Raw genomic sequence first — 22,594 nt, forward strand, 5'->3', positions numbered from 1 at the left:
ATAGTTGCATTGACAATTTTCTCCATCGGTCATGTTTCTCTGGAGCTGGGGAATAGATACCAGTAACCATAGATATCCTTCATTTTTCTACATTGTAGAGCTTGAAATCAACATTCTGTGTTGTCTGATCTCTCCTTGAAATCAATTTAAACGGTTCTGCCTTTCAGTGGTTTGCTTATTTGGTGTAAAGAAGGATATATAAATGATTTTCTACCATTTTTTGACTTGTGAAAGCTTGATACACTTTTTTTTTTTTTTTGTAAATCCATCTTTTCATAACTTTTTTATAGTTTTTTAAGGAACTGGTAAACAAAATCTTAATTTGTTAATGTAATCCTATTATCGGCAAAAAAAAGAGAGAGAAACTGGCGCCTATTGGATCCCCCAATTGTCTCCTATTTGCCGGTGTAGAGTCCAAAATTTTGTTGGCCTTTTTCCTCTTAAAAAAAATGATATTCGATCATACACTTGTATGCAAGGTTGAGGTAAGAAAATCCTAAACAGCCAATTTAGGCTTTTACTACCCTGTCTTTTGGACAAAAGGACTCTGAATCGGAACAGATTAGTGTGAAATCTGTAAAGTGGATCAAATTTTGCTGGCAACATAGAGTACAGTACCCTAAACATGCTAGATTTTAAATGCAGTTGGATGATTGTTGCAAGGATGAGCTAACAAAGCCCTAAACACCCAATTCACTCTTTTACTACCCTTGTCTTGTGTGACTTTGGCTTAAATCTCTCCGAAACTTTATTCACTCGATCACAGGTGGAGTAGCAAAATACTTCGTGCTCAAGTCTTAAGTTGACACCAGTCTCGCATTTAACCCCTTAACATCCCGTACCTCTTATTAGAAAACAAAAATATCTCCCAAGAAATTACAAATTACAGTTAGGCATAAAGATTACCCATCAAAGCAATTAAAAAAAAAACAAAAGGAGCAAAATTCTGAACTTTCAGTTTCGGTTTTCTGATCATTAAAAGAAAAAGAAAATTTCTTGACTTCCGGATTCTGCTTTCCATCATTGACTTGAACGGTGGATCGTGGGCAAAAGAATGACTCCAAAAGCTTGCTTATATATTGCCAGTGTTTACAGTTCACTATACCCCAAAAAAGCTGGATAAACTTTAAGCATAGTGATTACCAATGAAGTAGTTCACAGAAAAAAAAAATAGAAGAATTCATGCCTTTTTCAGATACGGTTTTTCCATTGACTCCGACAGTTGCTTGTTGATTTCAGAACCGCACAGTAATTATTCAACCATATGGATGCAGATTTCAGGACACGAAGTTCACCGGTTAGGAGATCATGAGCCATTTGCCTCCGAAGAGTGAAAGTGTTACTCATTGAGGGGGAATTGACAGGAAGAGACTGCAAATACATGTCCAGAAGCTTGAAGTGAAAAGCTTTTGTAAATAGATAAGCATACATTGCTTCATGCAATTGTTTTAACACTCTGTACAAGAATGCCCTTACAAAGATAAGAGTACCACATTTTATGTCAGTTTTCCAAAAAGAATTTGTTCGTTTCCTTTCATCTGTACAAGTTAGATATTTAGTAATATTTTACTATCTTAAGTCAGACACAGGTCTGCTCAATTATTTTCTAGGTTTTTACATATATTCAAAGGATTATTCCCCTACATCCATGTCCATGTCCAACTATGTGTCTAACATAAATATTGAATATTGATACTTTTAAGAAAAATGAAGAGCCCATGTAACAGTTCTAACAACATACTGTTTTCAAAATTATATGAAGATTGCATTTTATGTCGTTTTTTGAGGAAGAGCTTCTTTCTTCCTTTCCATCTTTACAAGTAAAACATGCAATAATATTTTATCATCTTGATATATTAGCCTTTTGTTCATAACCTATACTACTGAACTGAGGGTGAGTGCTACATATGATGAGCACGAGTCAAACACAAGAATATTTAATTCTTTTAAGTTTTCCATATATTTGGAAGATCATACCCCCATAATGATATCCTAATATGTGTGGGGCACAGATATCTTAAGCAAGATAAAGAGTCAATGTAACATAGTTCATAAGAATATGCTATTTTCAAAAAGATATAATATTGCATTTTATGTCAGTTTTAGACGAGTTTCTTTCTTCCTTTTCATCCATACAAGTTATACATGACATAATCTTCTATCATCTTTTTGTATTCCCCTTTAGGTCATAACTTATGCTACTTGGATTTGAGCTGAGTGTCAAATACGGTGTATTCAATCTTCTCTAAGTTCCCCCCACCCCTCATATATTTGAGGCATAAAAAGTGGCAAGTAGATTACCTTAATGGCTGTATCATATTTCTGCATTAACTGAGTGATGTGAGATGATAACATCTTATGTGCCTTGAACTCTCTCCGGCTATCCTTTAGTGGACGCCGAGCTAACCGGCCATCAATTTGTGCAGCTTCCATGGCCAAGTCACTAAGTTCTGATGATTAAGTTCAAAGTGAATATTAGGACTGCAAGGTCTAAAGGACTAAAACTATAAAACTAAATCACTTGAAGAATAGTCAAATCACACACATGGAAGGAAAGAATTATCTAAATAAAACCTTGGGAAGAGTTGCAACATAAAAGACGAGCAAATGCACGTAGTGCCTGTGGAAGACCCTTCCCCTTTCCTCGAGGAGATCTAACTTCCCTGTGTAATAAACCGATCATTACAAACAGAAATCAGCAACATGATTCAGGAGTCATATGAACTTCCACAGAAATTTTAAGATAGCAACAGTAGAGCATCCAATTCAAGAGCTAAATATAAAGTTAGCAGAGAATGACATTTAGAAAATGGCTAAGTTACTTGGACTTGGCTATGAGTGTCGAATATGGGTATGCTTGATTGTTTTAAGTTTTTCCATACATTTGGAGGGTTCTAAGAGGATCGTATCCTCGTACCTATGTTCAAATATGTGTCAGACATATTTAGAGAAAAATGAAGTGTCAGAGCAACATTCGAAATAAATAGCAGTCAGCATAACCTCTAACATCTGTCAACATTGTTAGTTTGTCATTAGAGATATAAGATTAAAGAATTAAGCATCAATACCAACTTGATTATGAAAGTATCTTCTGGACAATTAAAACCAACTGCATCTTTAATTTTTGGTGTAAGATGTTGCAGAAGTTCCAATTTCATTTCACGAAGATTATCATCATGTGGGATGCTCAACTGGATTTGTACCTGAGAGTCAGCATCATTCTTTTTAAGAAGATTAAACATTAAAATAACATTTAGTCACATTTATGTAAATTGTATTTGCACATGTTTTTTACTTCGGACTAAGATGATGAATTACAAATGCCAAGCAAGATACTAAAATCTATAATATGAATATGAATAAAAGGGCTTACCAAGTATAGTGTCACTGAATCAAAAGTTGCCAACTCACTTGAGGAAATGACACAACCCAAATTATACCATAGTAAAAATATAAAATAAAATATAAAAATGTAATATGACAATTTAAATATTGTACATTAATTAACTTTTAATTTTCTACAACCACAGCCAATTGTACTTCACAACATTTCTGTACTTGCATATCTTCTTTTCATCTATTTCTTCTCACATTTTGTCTTAAATTTACATTGTCATTTCAACCACAATGTAGTTGTGCTAATCACATATAAAGGAAACATATAATTGCAGAACAATCAACAACGTATAATTATATTACTTGGACTCGGATGTAAATGTCGAAATGAGTATGCGTCTGGAACAAATATATTGAATCTTTTTCATGTTTTTTACAAGTAGTTGGAGAGCTATATCCCCATACCCATACCTAGATATGGGTCAAACATAAGTGCCGGACATAGGTACTTCAAGAAATGAAGAGTGAGAGTAACAAAGGCGTATAAGTCAAGCTTGTACAGTTATACCAAAGAAGATAAGTACTTCATAAACTTTCAAAACTAACCTGGTCATGAATATTATATGGAACTGTGAAACCAAAGTCTAGCAGTAGCATGGCATTTGGAAATTTTCCGTAATTTATCAGTACCTAAACAAGCAATTAAGTGAACTTCAGATTCTGCAGCACCATACCACAAGCTTAAAGTAAAACAATAGAATAATGCTAACAAATTTCCAGTAAGTGCAGAGGGAAACCATTGATTTTGTTAACGTTCAAACCATACATCAAAAGACTAAGTTTTAAGGTTTAATTATCAAAAGTAAATGAAATGTCCCGTGTTCAAACTTAATGGGGGTCTTTCAAGTCTGAATCTGATGTTAAAACTACTACATTTTCTTTAAGAAAGTGTAAGAATTCAAATGGCATTTTTAGTCTACAATCTGCATTCATATAATGCCATAGTCTCTAGATGCTATGTTCTTAGACTCGGGTGTGAGTGCCGCATACATATGTGTGTCATGCTTAATTTTTTGAAAAGTTTTTTGTTCTTGGAGGACCATATTTACATGTCCATGTGCAAATGAGTTGGACACGAGAGCTGGTCACGGATGATTCAAGAAAAATGAAGAGTTGGAGCAACATAGCCTAGATGCTTGCTTGTATACTGGCTAAATCACAATGATTGTATCCACTATCTAGCTGTATGAATATAACACCAAAACCACACTCACAAGTAAAGTTATTGTTTACCAAATTAAATATTTGACTGCCAATCCTTGATTATTGACAGATTGTACAGATTTGGATTTTAGGCTCTATTTTAGGGATTTATTAATTATTAGTTTCCCTTAGGCTCTTACAGCGCATATAAATTCATTGTAATCATTCCTCACAAAAAATAAGAGAGAATCAGTTTTATCTCTAATTTTTTTCCTAATTTAGAAATTCTCTTCCAAATACTCTAATTTCTACATGGTACCAAAGCTATAATTCCAGATTTAGAGGTCTAATAGTGAATATTCCATGTTCTCTTAGCCTTAGAAATAAAAATTAGGTACTTATCCCCTTAGCCCCATTTGTTATTCTCATTGCCATCCATAGGAGAGCCACAGCCTCATTTCCAATCAAACGCAAAAATCACACAGCCTCTGTCTCTGCACAACAGCCTCATGTGCCGCTAGAAGCCTTCCCTTTTGTTAATGTGCCGGCACATGAAGTATACCTCCCTAGAAGTCGTTTCTCCGATCATCATCATCGACTTCCTTGGGTTATTTCCAGCTTCCCTTGCTGTTATTGGGTCCATTGATGCTGGTTTGAGTTTTTTTATTGGAGCCATATTTGAGTTCTGTGAGTTTTTGTTTGAAAACAATTTTTTTGAGGGGTTGAGTTTTTTTTTCTCTTTTCTCCCAATTATTATTTAGAGGAGAAATAAGGAAATGATATTTGCTAGCTTTGACAACCCCTCTTCGCAAATTACTCTCGTAAAGATCAATGTGAACAACTATCTCGCATGGCCATGATTGTCTGTTGTTCACCAAAGCTAGAGGAAGGTAGGGGTATATTAGTGGTGATTTAAGAAAGCCCACAGTGAATAACCCACCTATAATTAGTGGAATTCAAAAAATTCTCTAGTGATGCCATGGCTAGTGGTGAGCGTACAATAGAATTGAATAAAATCAAGTGAAAGAATTGTAAGTTAATCGAGTTGACAAGTCCTATTTTATCATCCTAACTCGATTTCAATTTTTTTCGAATGGAGTCGAGTGAAATGAAATTTGAGTTAAGTCAAATCGAGTGAAATTGTTCAAGTTAAATAAAAAAATCAAACATGTCAAATTAAAATTTTATTACAATATAACTAATTTCGTGTTAAAGTACAAAAATTTGAAACCATATACATTTGAAAACTTTTTCAAAGCAAAATAATAATAATAAATTGATGAAATTAGAGATAAATACTCTAATATATTGAGGAAAAACCCACTCAAAATTATGTATTTCTTAGAAATATGTACAGATATATATACATGAAACATTGAATCATATAAAGGAAAAATATCTCTAATTACAACCTCCAAAAATCAGCTATAATCCCTAAAGACAAGTTATTCAATGTTGTCAAATATATCAAAGATTCTCAACACTACCCCTCAAGTTGGTGCATAGATGTCTCTCATGTCCAACTTGCAAAGAAGATTATGGTAAGTATTATAGCCGAGTCCTTTAGTAAAAACATCAGCTAACTATTTTTCAAATGCTAGATAAGATAGAATTAAGACACCACTTGCTACTTTTTCCTTGATAAAATGGCGATCTAGTTCGATGTACTTGGTCCTATCGTGCTGCACTAGAATGGCCACTTCGTTGTCACAGTACAAGGTTGAATCATTTTCGTTCAACTACTTTAGCTCTTCCAAAACTTTTTGCATCCATAAAAGCTCACAAACACCTTAAGTCATGGCCTTAAATTCAACCTCTGCACTTGATCGAGTCACAACACTTTGTTTCTTACTCCTTCGAGTGACTAAGTTTCCTCCCACATGAGTATAATAACCCATTGTAGGCTTTCTGTAATCAAGAGCAGGGATAAGCAAAATTCGATTCAACTCGAAAAAATAAAAATAAAAATTGAATTTCAAATTATTCAAATCAAGTTAATCGAATTAATCGAGTCAACTCGAATTTTCTTTTGGAATTTTGAGTTCGAATTGAATTTTCAAATTCGAATAAATCGAATATCAAACTACCCTCAACCCCCCCTTCTACCCCACCAACTCTTCAATTTCTTTTTTTTTACTTTCCCTCCCCTTATACCCCAAAAATCTAATCCCCCCACAATTCTTTTATCCCCCTTACCTCAAAAAATTTTTACTTTTCCTCCCTTTTAACTCCCAAAAATCTTTTATTTCTCCCCTTTTAAACCCAAAAATCAAAATCCTCTCATTCTCATTTATCAGTTGCTTTTATTTGTTCACTTTAATTTTTCTTTGTATGATCATGTTTAAAAACTTCAAAAAAATATTTAAAAAAAAGATCACACAAAAATAAAAAACACCAAAATCATTTTTTAATTTAACTCGAACAAATATATTGGATTCGAAATCCATTTCACTCGACTCGATTCGAGAAAATTTCAAATCGAGTTAGGATGATAAAATAGAATTCGTCAATTCAATTAACTCGAAATTTTTTCATTCGATTTGATCGAACGCTTCCCCCTAATCAAGAGAGTCAGTCCAATCTGCATTTGTAAATACTCCTATCTTGAGATGACTATTTTTGGAGAAGAGAATGCCTTTGCTCGGTACAGACTTCAAATAGCACAAAATTCGCAATACTATCTGTATATGAACTTCGCAAGGATCCTGCATAAACTGACTTACCAAACTAATTGCATAAGCTATACCAACTCGAGTATGAGCAAGATAAATCAATTGACCAACGAGTCTATGATATCTCCTTTTATCCACCATTTCATCTATCCTTGCTTGTAACTTGTGATTACTCTCAATAGGTGATTCTGTTGGTTTACAACCCAATATGTCAGTCTTTGTCAGAAGATCTAGGACATACTTTCTTTGGGAAATAAAGATTCCCTCTTTCGATTTGGCCACTTCTATTTCAAGGAAATATTGTAACTTCCCCAAGTCTTTGATTTCGAATTCCTGAGCCAATTATTTATTAAGTCAGGCCATTTCTTCCCTCTCATCTCCTGTCATAATTATGTCATCAACATAAACTATAAGAAGAGTAACCTTACCCTTGTGATGTTTTATATAAAGGGTATGATCAGCATCACTTTGTCGATAGCAAAACAACACCATGGTTTTACTAAATTTGTCAAATCATGCTTTGGGAGATTGCTTTATTCCATATAGGATCTTTTTTCAATCTACACACCTTCCCTTGAATATATTTATCCTCAAATTTTGAAGGAATTTTCATATACACTTCTTTCAAGTCTCCCTGTAAGAAAGCATTTTTTACATCAATTTGCTGTAAGTCCCAATTGAGATTTGTTGCACATGATAAAAGAATCCTAATCGTGTTCAATTTATCAACCGGAGCAAATGTTTCTTGATAATCCACTCTATATGTCTAAATGAATCATTGCGCTACTAGTCTAGCTTTAGGTCTTTCAATTAAACCATCAACCTTATACTTTATAGTAAACACTCATTTGCAGCCAACCATTTTCTGCCTCTTAGAAGGATTAATCAATTCACACGTCTCATTTTTTGCTAAAGCCTGCATTTCTTCAATTATAGCCTTCTTCCATCTTGGATCAGTGATAGTTTCTCTCCAATCTTATGGAACAGAACTAGAGAACAAGGACAAAGAAAAAGGATGGGGAGAAATCATCTTAAAAGACAAAGTCAGAGATAGGATGTAAAGTGCAAGTTCTAACATTTTTCATTGGGCTATTAGTAATTCTAAATCAGTAGCAAATTCAGGTAAAGAAGACTCACCTAACAGTGAAGAGTCAAAACACAAAATAGATTGTATGATGGCATTTTCCTTCTTGCCTTTTCTAGTGTATGTCTTTAAATCAGGCCTATCCAACAACCGTCCACTAGTCTTCTCTTGCACCGAGGTCTCTAATGGAACTAAATTTTTCCTCAGAAGAGTAACAGAGTAAGGTGTCATCTCTTCATTTTCAATAACTTTACCCTGAAGAGATGGTTGTGATGAAGAAAAGGTTCATCCTTACGAAATGTTACGTCTATACTTACATAATACTTTCTAGATGGCGAATGGAAACATTTGTAACTCTTCTGTGTGGGAGAGTATCCAATGAAAACACATTTAACCACTCAAGGATCTAGTTTGCTCTATGTCGAAGATGGACGAAACAAACACAACCAAAGACCTTCGGTGAAACCGAATAATCCGTCTTACCCTGTAAGATTTCTATGGGACTTTTAAAATCAATGACTCGAAGAGATATCTGATTAATGAGATAAGCAGCAACCAAAATCACATCCCCCTAGTAAAGCTCTGAAAGGTTCATAGTGAACATAAGTAATCTAGCAACCTCTAAAAGATTCCGACTTTTCTTTCGACAACACCATTCTAAGCACTTGTACCCGAGACAACTGGTCTGATACAAAATCTCATATGATTCTAAATAATCATTGAAGTTATACTTGATTCCATTATCAGTTTGCAAAATCTTAACCTTAGCATCAAACTGAGTAGTAATCAATTTATGAAAAGAACGAAAACACGAGAAAACATTACTTTTGGATTTCAATAAAAAATCCATGTCATCCAAGTGCAACAATCAATAAATGTAACAAACCAACAATTACCAAATAAAGAAGGCAAGTAGGGCCCCAAACATCAAAATGAATAATCTCAAAAGGAACAGTACTTCTATTATTACGTAAAGGATAATTGTTTCTTGTACGCTTAGCAAACTCACATGCATTACAAACTAAAAAATCTAACTTAGTTCTTGAAAACAAAGTAGAAAACATATTGGCAAGAAAAATAAATTATAGATGTCCCAACTGCCTATGCCACTGAATTATCTCCTAGTTGACATCTTTATTCTTTTCCAAATAAGGCTTGAGACATACTGAACAATTGATCCAGAAGATATAAGTCATCACACAATCTATCACTGTCAATCGTCTTCCCTGTCTGGAGGTCCTAAAAGACACAATGATCGGGAAAGAATTCAAGTTTACAATTTAAGGCTTTAGTGATAGTACTAACAGATAAAAGATTAATCAGGAATTTAGAGACATGAAGGACAAAGGATAAAGTGATATTGGGAGTACAAACAGAACCTAATCCAGAGATTGGAGATAAGGGAGCCATCAACTATTTGCACACTATCTTTAGATGGACAAGTAATATAGTTAAATAAGATTTTGTTTGACCCTGTCATATGTCTATTCGCACCAGAATCAATAATCTAATATTCAGAAGTAGGTGGAGCATTTAAAATAGTACCTAATTTCACATGATTAGACTTAAAACCCAAGGTTAAGTCCAATTGAGACGAGCCATCGAAGATGTTGAATCTCATCTGAGGTAAAACTCCCTGCAAAAATGGACTCGTCCTCTGTTGTCACAAAGTCTGACAAATTTACCCCCTCGCTTTCTACCACAACCTCGAGCAGGGCAACCATGTAACTTCTAGCACGAATCTTTAATGTGCTGAGGCTTACCACAGTAGTCACACGTCAAGTAATCCTTGTCAGACTTACCACCCAATGAGCCATCTTGGTTAGCAATGAGATCAACTTTCTCAATAGGTGGATTATAGAGCATAAAGACTCTCCTCCTACATAAGAGTATGCATCATGGAGAGAAGGGAACAGACATATGACAACAGATTAAAGATTCATGCTGGAAGTTACATTAAAGATTATATTATCCCAAAAAATTGGATCAAAAATCTGATATCATGATAAAATTAGAGATGAATACTCTAATGTATTGAGGAAAACTCACTCAAAACTATGTATTTCTTAGAAATATGTACAAATATATATATGAAGCATTGAATCATATAAGAAAAGAATATCTCTAATTAGAATCTCTAAAAGCAGCTATAATCCCTAAAGATTAGCTATTCAATATTGTCAAATAAATAAAAAATTCTCAACAAAAATAAGATAGTTTAGTATGATAAACTTGAATCATTAATTAACTTATATAGGTCCTAAAATCATTATTTAAAAATTTTAAATTTTTAACTTTCTTTATATATTCTTTAGAATTTTTTTCAAATTTTATATTTTCTAAAAAAATATAAATTTTGGAATTTTATAAGTATTTTTTGTAATTTTGTTGATAGAGAAACTAATTTGCTCACTTTCAAAATTGACAGGGACTAAAGGAGTACTTACACAAATCTATTATTCGAGTTATTCGAATTGTAAAATTTAACTCAAACCCAAAATTCGAATTACTTACTTGAGTTGACTCGAATAACTCAATTAAATTAACTCAAAATTTGAAAAAAAAATTCGATTTTTTCAAATCGAGTAAGTTTTACTCACCCTAGGAAACGCTCATCAATTCTATGGAATCAAAAATTTCTAGACCATATTTATTGCTTGATACTGCGACAAAAATATGACAAGCGGACACTCTTACACACTCGTGAGTTGGAATGATGCTTAAATCTATGAAATCAGGAACCTTGTTCATAGCACCAAATAAGGTGATATGATAGCTTCTCAATATTTCACTAAACCAAGTGACTTGTCCTAGGAACTAGATTATTATCTAAACTTCAAGGTAGACCGTACTGGAGATGTAGTTAAATTCCAAAAATTGGTTGATAAAGAATGGATCTATGACTTTCTGGCCAAGTTGAACAACAAAAATTGAAAAGGTAGGGTCAGGTTCTTGGAAGAACTCTTGTTCCTTCCCTCAAGGAGGCATAGTCTTATGTTTGAGAGGAAGAAAGAAAAAGAAATGCTATGCTCTACACAACAATGATTGAAAAGGTAGGGTTGAGTGTTAACAAATCTAAAAAGCATTCAATAGCCAATACCTGGATAAAGATCATTTGCATTGTGACTTTTGTGGGAACTTACAGCATACCAAGAAAATTTGTTGAAAGTTACATGGCCAAGCCACTAGGGGCTGAAGGGGAAAACAAGTCAAGTCCCCATGGGCTCAAGCAAATTTGTTTGAGAACATAAAATCATCACAAGAGATAGCCACTACTAAGACTTTTTCTTATGATGAAATCCAATACCTCAAGCATCTCCTCCAATACAACATGCAACTTTGTAAAGTGAAGTAATGCCTTCAATGCAAGTGCTAACACTAACTCGTGGATCATTGATTCTGAAGCAAATAGACATATGATAGGCTCCTCTGAAGGTCTCTTTAATTACTCCCATATCAAACAAAGGATGGTGTCAAAATAGCCAATGGTTTTGTTACCCCTGTATCTAGAATAAGTTCTATAAACTGTGAACCCAATATTAAACTATCATTTGTACTTCATATTCCTTAGTTTCTAGTTAATCTTTTATCTGTAAGTGCCATAACAAATGGCCCTAAATTGTAGAATTGATTTTTTTTTCTCAATCATTGTGTCTTTCAAAACCTTGAAACAAGAAAATTGACAGTGATAAATTGCATGGCTTACGTATGTTGGAGGGTGTAATGTTTCTATTCCATATCGAGCGTGTTTTGGATAAAATAAGTATGTCAACCACAAAATAATACAATAGTGTCAATAGTTAGGGCATCCATCATTTTCTATACTAGAAAAATTGTATCCTAATTTATTCTCAAAGACTCGGTTTGATTCATTGTTTTGTGAGGCTTACGAGTATGTTAAACAATTCCTATGCTTTACGTAATAATAAAAGTATTGCTCCTTTTTTGACCATTCATTCTGATGTTCCAGGTCCTACTCAAACTACCTTATTATCTGGTAATCGATGATTTGTTATTTTTATTGATTATTGCACTAGAATGATATAGGCATATTTGATGAAATCAAAAAGTGATGTATTTCCGTGCTTTCAATCTTTTCATAAAAATGGTTCTTACACAGTTTGTTGCTAAGAAAAAAATCTTGAAAACTGATAATGGCACACAACACTTCTTTGATGATTTTTGGAGAATTATTGGATAATTCATCAAACTTGTTGTCCTAGTACAAGTGTACAAAATGGAATAACCAAAAGGAATAATAGATATTTACTAAAAGTTGCTAAATCACAAATGTTCACTATGAATCTTCCAAAACTTTACTGAAGGGATGCAATCCTCATGGCTGCCTATCTCAACAATAGAATGGCTCTCAAAACTTTCAACTTCAAGACTCTTCTAAAAGTCCTAAAATGGTTCCTCCAAAGGTGCTTGGGTGTGTCTACTTTGTTCATAACCGACAAGGTAGGAAGCTAGATCCTAGAGCCTTTAAATGTGTGTTTATTAGGTACTCTCCAACACAGAAAGGTTACAAATGTTATCATCCACCATTTAGAAGAAAATGAACCAACTTGTGCAACTCAATCACCTCTTCAATGGGAGAATAATGAAATAAAAAGGTCTCCTTTGAAAATCTTATCCTAAAAGAAAATACTGACTAGGCTTAGAAGGAGACTACTTTTTAGGGGGAGACAATGAAATTTGTTGGACATTTGGATAGATTGGATTTAAGGAGAACCTCGAGGAGAAATAGGACGAAAAAAGCCATCATGCAATCTACTCCCGCAAAGAATCCTCTTATAGTGAGTCATTCCTCCGTTAGAAAAGAAATTGGTTAGCTGCAAATGGGATTTCATTATGAAACACAAGGCCAATGACTCGATTGAGAGGTTTAAAGCCAAATTGGTCACTAAAGGGTTCATTGAGACTTACGGAGTGAACTACTAGGAGACATATGTCCCTGTTGCTAAGATGAACACCATTAAAATCTTGTTATCATGTGTGACCAACATTGATTGTGATCTATTGCAGTTTGATATGAAAAATGCTTTTCTACATGAAGACCTAGAAGAGGTGTATATAAGAAATCCCCCTAGACTCGATGATGATAAAACACAAGGGAAAGTGTGCAAATTAAAGAAGGCCTTGTAAAAATTGAAGCAAATCACCCATAGCATGGTTTGACAGATTTAGGAGAGGCATGTTCTCTTTTGGCCATCAACAAAATAATGCTAATCATTCCCTCTTTCTAAGACATTCGTACATCACAAAGGTAACATCCCACTTTTTATAATATATAGAGAAGACTAATTATGATTGAAGATGACAAAGAAGAAATTGCTCGACTAAAGAAGTTCTTGGCCCAATAATTTGAAATCAAGGATCGCGAGAAGCTGCAATATTTCTTAGAAATTGGAGTTGTCAGATCAAGAAAAGGAATCTTCGCTTCTCAAAGGAAATATGTATCAGATCCCTTAGCTAAAACAAGCATGATGGCATGCAAACCAACAAAGTCACTAATTGAGAGCAATCATAAGCTATAAGCAAGGATTGGAGAATCAGAGGATAAAGAAAGATATCATAGAGTAATTGACAGAACTGTCTCATATATTAGACTAAACATAGCATATGTAGTTAGTTTGGCAAGCTAGTTCATGCATGATGTTGTTTATCATATTTTAAGATATCTAAAGTTTGCTCCTAGAAAAGACCTTCTCTTCTCCAAACAGGATTACCTTTGGATAGAAGCAAATGATAAAAGTTTGCAAATGCGGATTGGACTGGATCTCCAAGTGATAAAAGATCTACATCTAGATATTGCACACTTGTGGGAGAAAATATGGTCAGTTAGAGAAGCAAAAAATAGTGTTGTTACCCTATCAAGTGTTGAACCAAAGTACAACGCAATGGCTCTAGGTTTATGTGAGCTCCTAAGGTTACAAAAGGTAATGGAAGAATTAAAGTTAGGAAAAGGAAAATTATGACAACAGAACTGCCATCAGTATAGCCCAAAACTCGGTACAACATGATCAAACAAAATATACAGAGATTGATCTACACTTCATCAAAGAAAAGTTGACTACTGATGTCTTGAGCTTAACTCATGTAGCTTCTAACAAACATTAGCTGATGTGTTCACCAAAAGACTTGGCAACATAATCTATTATAATTTGGTCTGCAAGTTGGGAATGTGTGATAGCTATGCACCAACTTGAGGGAGAGTGTTGACCAATTTAAACATTTGACAACCAATCCTTGATTATTGACAGTTAGTACAAATTTGATAGTGTAGATTGATTCTAGGGATTTATTCATTACCAGTTTTCCTTACTTAGGCTCTTACCATGGATATAAATTTTGTATAATTGTTCCTCACACAACACAAGAGAGAATTAGTTTTATCTCTAAATTTCTTTCTAATTTCAGAATTCTCTTTGAAATACTCTTATTTCTACAATTATCTAAAACTATAGAGTAATTATTAGCATCCAGATGCTATCACTACTTAAGATCATAATTTTGTATTTGAATATCAAATTAGTTGAAATGTCAAAGTTGAATTCATGGTCAGATTATCACTTAACAACTTCAAGGAGAAAGAGAGAAAAGAAGAGACACAATAATCGAGGCAGTCAAACAAAAGTGTAGTCAAGGAATAAATAAGCTGGTGTTATATGTTTGTAATAAAGTCTTAAAGCCAATGTTTCTAGGAACAAATAGACAAGGAAAAGAGAGAATTCAAAATTAACCTACACTACTTGTACTCAAGTCTTAAGTGTAGGATACAAGTAAATGTCCACATGGGTGTGTTTAAGTTTTTCAAGTTATTCCATGTATTTGGAGGATCCTTAGAAGCAGGGGTGAAGCTAGCAATTCACTATTGAGGGGGCCAAAATAAAATTTTAGAATTTTTGGGAGGCCAAAGCTAAAAATGATTTGTTTAAAAAGGGCTTAAATTAAATACCTCATAAGTAAAGGGGACTAAAATAGATATTATACGTCTTAGCTAGGGGGGGTGGGGGCCAAGGCCACTGTCTGCCTCCCTCTAGCTACACCCTTGCTTAGAAGGTCATATCTCTGTACCCATGTCTGAATAAGTATCAAACATGGGTACTTTAAGCAAATAGAAGAGTTTGAACAAGATAGCCAAAAAACTAACAAAGGAACAAATACAAAATTATCTCAAGGAAAAGATAAGGGAAGCCATTCCACTAAAGTGGTCCTAACCTCTTCACCAGGAGCATAGTTACGATCAGCAATAACCTGCTCAAGTCATTTAAAAAACGAAATAAATCTAAAGACACAATTCTCAAATCACAATTAAAAATTTTAAACAAATTTGTATATGCGGATAACATTTTATGTATAGCAGTAAAACCAATAAGGTTCATCTTTAGAGCATCATAACCTCTGTCAATATCTGTACATTTCTCTCACTAATGCAAGGTCAACATACCTCTGAAAACATTTTATCATCATCGAATAATACAATTGATTTTGAAACGCCGTCATGATTCATAAAATCTGTAAATGGAATCTACATAATGATTTAATAATAATTCAAAGAGCTGTCTACTAAAATAAGACAACACTAGAAGTAACCGCTCAAAACTCTCCAAAACAAAATAATGTTATTAAGAAGCACTACCAGAGATAGGCCCTTTGTGCTTTCCCAGGCTCGAGATGTTACTGCCACATTGACAACAAACTAGTAAGAAAAAAACTAATACAAGGACGACATACTGCTACATCATGAAGGAAATCCTAGTTACCGCGTATCTCTTAATAAAAATCTGTTATGGTTTACCAAATTTAATTAACTTTCATGATCTAATCAGCATCAAATACGTCATGGCTCAATGGAAAGAGAATAAAAATCACTGAAAAGAACTTTGAAAAAAACTAAAGAAACCTTCTTACTGGCATAGCTCTCTTTAAAAAAAATGGAAATGATTTTAACACAATAGAGAAAGAATGGACCATCAATAATAGACACACATTAGCAAACAAGGGCCGACCTGAGAAATATGCACACATGAAATCCTGAAGTGTGATGCTTTCAAGATCAGGGAATTGCTGAAGGGCCTGAATTATATGAAAAACCTTGTCATAATCACATCTAACAAGGAAACTAAAGCCATCATCTGGACCCAATGAGAAAAATATGAAGCAAAAGAAAATTAGGATAGGGCCCTATAGATCCCCTCCAGGCTCTTTAGAACGAGATTTTGAGTCTCGCATGTCAACTGGTTTCACCACCGAGGCATACTGAAAGTGAATAATGAAAATTATATCTATCTAGTTTGATGTACGGAACATATGACAACATAACCCTATTCCTTTTTCTACAGCTAAAGAGCCAAACCATTCTTCTTTCCCTTACCCCACTTTTTATGCCCAACAGTTCTCCTTTTTTCCTGATTATATTCAAGATTAAAACCAATCCAACAATGCTAACGCTATAGGAAGACAAATAACACATGATATAAAGCTATTATCCTTGATTAGAAACAAATTAAGCATGATGTAAAACTATTATCCTTGACTAATCTTAGATTTAGCAGTTTAAACTCAATTGGACAAAATTAAAAGAACAAAAATATGCAATTTCGATAAAAATTCAAAGATTTCTGTTGTTTTATCCCCAGAATTAAATAGGACCTGAATCAAGAAAATTACTGCGTGACACATGCATTATACTTCATTGTGAACCAGAGACAAGGATGCCTCTTTTATTCTGTTTGTATATCATATAAACCAGTGAAAGCAACTACTACTTACAGGCACAACTGCAGCAAAATCTTTTTCTATTTTAGCCTTTTGATTAACTGTTTCCTGATACACTGAACTTTGACAAATCATATTCAACTCGTATTCACTCCAGAAAATCTATAGTAACACAAAGAAATCCCAATTAGCATATTTTTCAAACAACAGCAGCAAATGCTTAATGCTATCTATACAACAGACTATACAAAGGTATTGAAATAACGTATCCCATATAACAAGTAACAACATAGAGAAGTTAAATGATTCTAAGCATAATGACATCTAGTGAAAATTTCAAGGTTGCACCCACAGGTTTAACTTTCAAAAAGTTTTGCTTGACAAGGTTACCAGTAACCACAATAATTTGCTGTGCCAAATTTCTAATATCCACAAGGGATCAAAAAACTTCCAAAACTAACAGATAAAGAAACATTTACCGTGCTATGAATTTCCCCATGCTGAGGAAGGCAACAGATGTAAGGGGCCCATCCAGAACTCTGTAGCAAAAGATAAAAATTAAATCATTTAGTTCTGGAAGTTTCTTTGAAATGAAACATCGAAACTAAAGATAGAGATTCTAAAAACAAACCTCAAATTCCTCTTAAATGCAAAACAATGCAGAAGCAATTCACAAACAATAACCTGTAGGAATTTGATCTTTCAAAAAGATATTAAGAGGAGGAAATTCTTGTTACCTGGCCCATTTTCCGTTCAACTAAAAGGATAATAGCAAGCTTTGAAACAGTCCCAATTTTATCACTTAGTATAGCTCTAATCTTTGGAAGAAGATTGTCTGGTGTTATTTCCTGAAAGATTCAAAGAAAATTATTTACAACTTGAGATCCTCATTATTGTTTAAGGCACCATACAACAGTTGAACATCAAGCATTGTAAATCATATACCACACTATATGGAACTTTCAGTATGCAATCCCCAGTTCGAATGTTTTCAGAAGCAAAAAGTGACCTGCAATGAGGGATTAAAAAAAAGAATACTTGAAAGCTTAATAAGATAGATAACTAGAAAGCAAGGCAATCAATGTTTTCTATTTGGAGATGTATCAATAGTATTAAATAAACAAAGACCTTCCCATTTATACAACCTTGTTTACTCCCTGCTAGCAGTGGAAAAAAGTGTGTGAACGTTCTCTAGGTATCTTTACCATGGAACTAATGAGATCAATGATTCCCTTAAATGTTCTAGAAAAGAAGGTGGCAAGAAATGAATATAGGAAAAGGAAGCCACAACCAACATGGTAGAGATGCCTTTACGAAGGACACTAAATAGGCAGGACGCTGAAGCTCATTGACATGGAAGGAATCTTCCAATGCTAAAATCTTGTAAAGCAAATAAAGTGACAACCCATGTTTGGGTAAAACCAGAGAGAGGTGTCCTCCAGAGTCCAGACCCTTTTGTCCAGGAGATATATGATCAAACACTATGCTGAGAACAGAGCATGATATAAGATTTGAAACACGTCTTGATATCGTCATTGCATCTCTTAGAAGCTCAGATACAGAAAAATCTCATCAAAATCAATCAACCTATGAACTTTGAGTTGAAAAAGCAAAGAGTTGACGCCTCCCAAAATGATAAATTAGCTGAGAAATGCATCCAGGAATTGCATTTTTTTTTTCTCAGCTCCTAATCATCACCCATGTACAGCAATTTAGGCATGGAAAGAGACATTATGCATTCTTTACCCACTCAATAAACCACTGCACACACAATCACCTGTTCAGTTTGACTGGTTTATTCCTACGATAGCCAATGTAGCCCAATCTTACACTTCCATTTGTTCCAAATATAATCTAAAAATTTAAATGAATCTCCAGCATGAATACTGTGACTGAAATACGCACATTGCCTGGAAAATCAACTGATAAATAACGCAATTCTTTTTCAAAAATTTGCAATACCATCTTCTATATTACCAAGTGGAATATTCCAATTAGCAGAGCCAAAAGACCTAAGAAAATTTTCTTATTTGTTGAAAGAAAGGAAAAAGTAAGTTAATCTAATGCCCTAACATTGCAGGTCCGGAACTGATCAATGCTCTCAAGATTATGCACATACATTTTAACTCAAATTGCTTATGTCCAATTGCCATTTTGGAGGGCATTTAAACTTATCCATTCCTTATTCTCAAAGGATTCTAGCCATCCGACTGCCTGTTTACTTCTTTGAAACAAAGTTCTACCGTAGCAAAAGCAAGAAATTTCAGGACAATCAACGCAAAAAATACTCGCTAAAATAGTCAAGGGAATCCCACCACTGTATGCCAATAAATGCAACCAGATGATAATCCCACATTTGCAGTTATCTAATATAATTAAGGTCCATGCTTTTGTCCATGCTATTAAAGAGAACAAAATATTGTCTACCAATCAACAAGGATGAAACTTAAAACAAAGAGAGCTTCACTTCCTTTCAATACAGGTGTCAAAGTAATATTTAATAACGCTAGTTGATACTTTATCACCCCAAAAAAACATGTATCATAACAGACGGCACCACCATCCTGCATTAAACAAGAATAACTAGAGTGCCCATAGGATTTTCCAGTTTTGATCCATTGCCATACGCTGATAAATTTTACATAATTCAATTCCTTATTTCTTGGAAAAAGTCCACCTACATGATAAATAATAAAGCATTTCAAGAATTTCAACAATTGCCCAACTTGATACTTTATTGCTTCAAAATAACATGGATCACAACTATCTGCACACCATCCCTGCATTAAACAAGAATAGCAAGTGTTCCCATACTATTTCCCAGTTTTTATCTACTTCAATATACTGATATGAACGCAATACATAGAAATTCAGTTTCTTTGTCCTTGCAAACAATCCACCTACATGATATATGATAAAGCATGATCCTAAAGTTTCTTGAATATCAACCAGAACACAATTTTAACCATATTGAACAGCAACATAAAATCAAAAACTAAAATAAGAGTTTCTCTTGAAATTAAAATAAGATAACTCCAAGTTAGAAGCTAAATAAACAAACTGAAAATACCTGCCATATGCAGATTTCCCAATCGAGAGCATTGAAGAAATCTTAGTCCGAGCCTTTCGCTCCAACCAAGGCAAAAATTCATCACTTTCTTCATCATAAGTATTTAAGCCCTATGATTTTGATACCAACACAATTATTTAATAAAAATTAGAGGAAAAAATAAAAGGCAAAGTATCTGTTTTAATTCTTGACAATATACAACAAATGGATGCATGCCATGTTGCTCAAACTCTATTTTTCTAGAAGATCCCATGTCTGGCACTCGTGTCCAACACATGGATATGAAGATATAACCACCAAAAATCCTCCAAATACATTGAAATCCTAGAAAAATCTAACCGTACCCACGTTGGATACATACCCATTTCCAATATTCACACCTGAGTCAAAATAACATAGGACACATGACTGTAATATAAGCTTCTAGTTATAGATTTTTTTCTCTAAATCCTAAACTAATATATACAACAACGATACTACAGCTACACGAGTAATTGCGTCGAACCTAGCTCATACTCTAAGAAGCTCAAGCTCAACTAGAAATTAGAGACCCAAATCTTGGTTCAAGCGCGATTGAGTTTGACTTTTAATATTTGAGCTCCATATAAAAATCAAACTACTCCAGCTTGCTCGATTAGACTGATTTACTAAGGGCTAGTTTGGATGGGCGGTGTGTTTACCTCCGGTGAGGTTAAAAACAGCGGTGGCAGTGAGATTAGTTACTGTAGCGGTGAGATTGGGTACTGTAGCGGTGAAATTAGAAACAATGGTGGAGTGTGTGTTTGGATTCAAACGTAGCTGTAGCGGTGAGGTAAGAATAAAAAATGACTATTAAGGACATTAGATTAGAATTGATATATAATAGAAATTTTTTTAAATTATTTTACTTTTTTAAAATTATTAAAATATATGAATTTATAAATTAATTTAATAAAATATTAAAATGTATCTTCCAATATTTTAATGAATTATATAATTAATTTAAATTATTTATTAGATAAAATGATAATTATTTTAATTTTTATATTAAATATTTTTTATAACAATGATAAATATTATTTTCACAAATAGTAACATTATACTTGGATCAAATTTTGAAGTATCTAAAAGAATAATTTTAATTAAAAAATATAATAACATAAGACATAACAAGTTTCATTATTACTAGAAATTAGGTTTTTAATTATATATTTATTCATATAAAATTATTTATTTTATTGTCAAATTTTAAAAAAGAAAATGATAATCTAATCGTATAAAAAAATAGGAAAGAGCGTTGATTAAAAGAAAGAAAAGGAAAGGGTAAGAATGAAAATTGAATTGTTAAACGCAGTTTTAAATCTCCACTAGCCCTTAAAGTAGCAGTGGGAAAAATGAACTGCGTTGTGATGAGATTTTTGCACCATTGTTATCCAAACAACGGGGAGAGCTGCGATTGCACGATTAACCGAGCAAATCTCACCGGAACGCAGGTGCGGTGGAATCCAAAGGCAGCCTAAGTAAAGAATGAGCACAATTTCTTCGCTAGACTTCAAGCTCAATTATTTGTTCTAAAATTCATCTTCAAGTTTGGATAAAAAAATTTCAATAATCTCGATAAGCCCGAGAGCTACTCAAGTCAAGCATTAGGATAGCCGAAATTAACCCGCTCAACATCTCGAGCTGCCCAAGCTCAACTCGATAATGACCATGCCAAATTAGAGTTTTTCTCAAGCCGAATCCGAGTATCTTGCAAACTATGAGCTTCAATGAATATTACTAACTTAATAATTTTCTATTAATTTTCCTATCTAAGGAGCAAAAATCTAAAAATTTTGCTATATTTTCTCGTCAACCGAACAGAAAAATATAAACAGAGAGAGAAAGATGAAGAACCTTAGCTTGAAATAAGGAAGAGAATTCAAATTTGATGAGCAAACGACGAGGAAAGTTGAACGGTGGAGTTACCGGAGACCGGCAAAGCTTTGAGATCCGAGAACCGCAGTGGAGCATCGTCGTGGTCAACACGTCGTGTTTTAAGGTCCGCGGGGTGCAAGGAAGCCTGGAGGCATGAATAAGGCAAGCTGAGGATTGGGAATTACTCATAGGTGCATATGATACGCCATCGTTTGGTGTTCTGTTTGAATCCTGGGTATTCTATCGAGGGATATTTTTATGGAGAAATACGGTTTTTTCACTCAAATATGTATTTTTCTGTTTTTTGAAAGGCACCACGAGGCTTTTCACATCACTAAATGAGGGGAATATGTCATAAAAGAAATATTTGGTAAAATAGGTTTTTTTTAATTAAAGAAATAGGTCAATTTTGGAGAGAGTGTGTGAAAATACGTCCAGTTGGACACGTTTTTTGCACAGTTGACAAGGAAAGCGCGCTTAGCCGGATACGCTTTACTTTCTCTCTCCTTAATCGATTTTTTTCTTTAGGGTTTTTTAGAGTTTTTTAGGTTTAGGATTTTTAGGGTTTGGTTAATTTTAAGGCTTTGAGTTTTGGTTTTAGGATTTTTT

At 33.8% G+C, this 22,594-nt stretch overlaps 1 protein-coding gene across 7 annotated transcripts; it reads right to left on the reverse strand.

Annotated features, from left to right (window-relative positions):
* Positions 1-814: 814 nt before the first annotated feature.
* LOC105779833 (ribulose-1,5 bisphosphate carboxylase/oxygenase large subunit N-methyltransferase, chloroplastic) lies at positions 815-22,224 on the reverse strand. 7 transcript variants are annotated; one of them, XM_012603779.2, is made up of 16 exons: positions 21,965-22,224; positions 20,090-20,199; positions 17,965-18,028; positions 17,757-17,867; positions 17,499-17,558; positions 17,074-17,181; positions 16,311-16,377; positions 15,941-15,981; positions 15,749-15,829; positions 15,520-15,555; positions 3,943-4,026; positions 3,073-3,203; positions 2,575-2,663; positions 2,302-2,450; positions 1,187-1,371; positions 815-1,099 (listed from the first exon to the last, which is right to left on the reverse strand). In XM_012603779.2, the coding sequence occupies exons 1-15, from the start codon at positions 22,172-22,174 to the stop codon at positions 1,192-1,194; spliced, it is 1,521 nt and encodes a 506-aa protein (XP_012459233.1). In that variant the 5' UTR covers positions 22,175-22,224; the 3' UTR covers positions 815-1,099; positions 1,187-1,191. The 7 variants fall into 7 exon arrangements, with proteins under 7 accessions (XP_012459233.1, XP_012459232.1, XP_012459235.1 ...); XM_012603778.2 differs by having other exon boundaries at positions 815-1,371; XM_012603781.2 differs by lacking the exon at positions 17,074-17,181 and having other exon boundaries at positions 815-1,371.
* Positions 22,225-22,594: the final 370 nt, after the last annotated feature.

This window comes from Gossypium raimondii, chromosome 4 (assembly GCF_025698545.1).
Source record: "Gossypium raimondii isolate GPD5lz chromosome 4, ASM2569854v1, whole genome shotgun sequence".
In the NCBI taxonomy this organism is placed as follows: Eukaryota; Viridiplantae; Streptophyta; class Magnoliopsida; order Malvales; family Malvaceae; genus Gossypium; species Gossypium raimondii.

What these genes read in the sequence shown, in the direction of transcription:
- LOC105779833 (XM_012603779.2), bottom strand. Translation starts at nt 22,174, where the DNA reads ATGAGTAATTCCCAATCCTCAGCTTGCCTTATTCATGCCTCCAGGCTT. An exon ending in ATGGGGAAATTCATAGCACG is followed by an intron (nt 17,182 to 17,498) that starts GTAAATGTTTCT and finishes GTGTTACTATAG; the next exon opens with ATTTTCTGGAGTGAATACGA. An exon ending in ATGTTGCAACTCTTCCCAAG is followed by an intron (nt 2,451 to 2,574) that starts GTTTTATTTAGA and finishes CTTAATCATCAG; the next exon opens with AACTTAGTGACTTGGCCATG.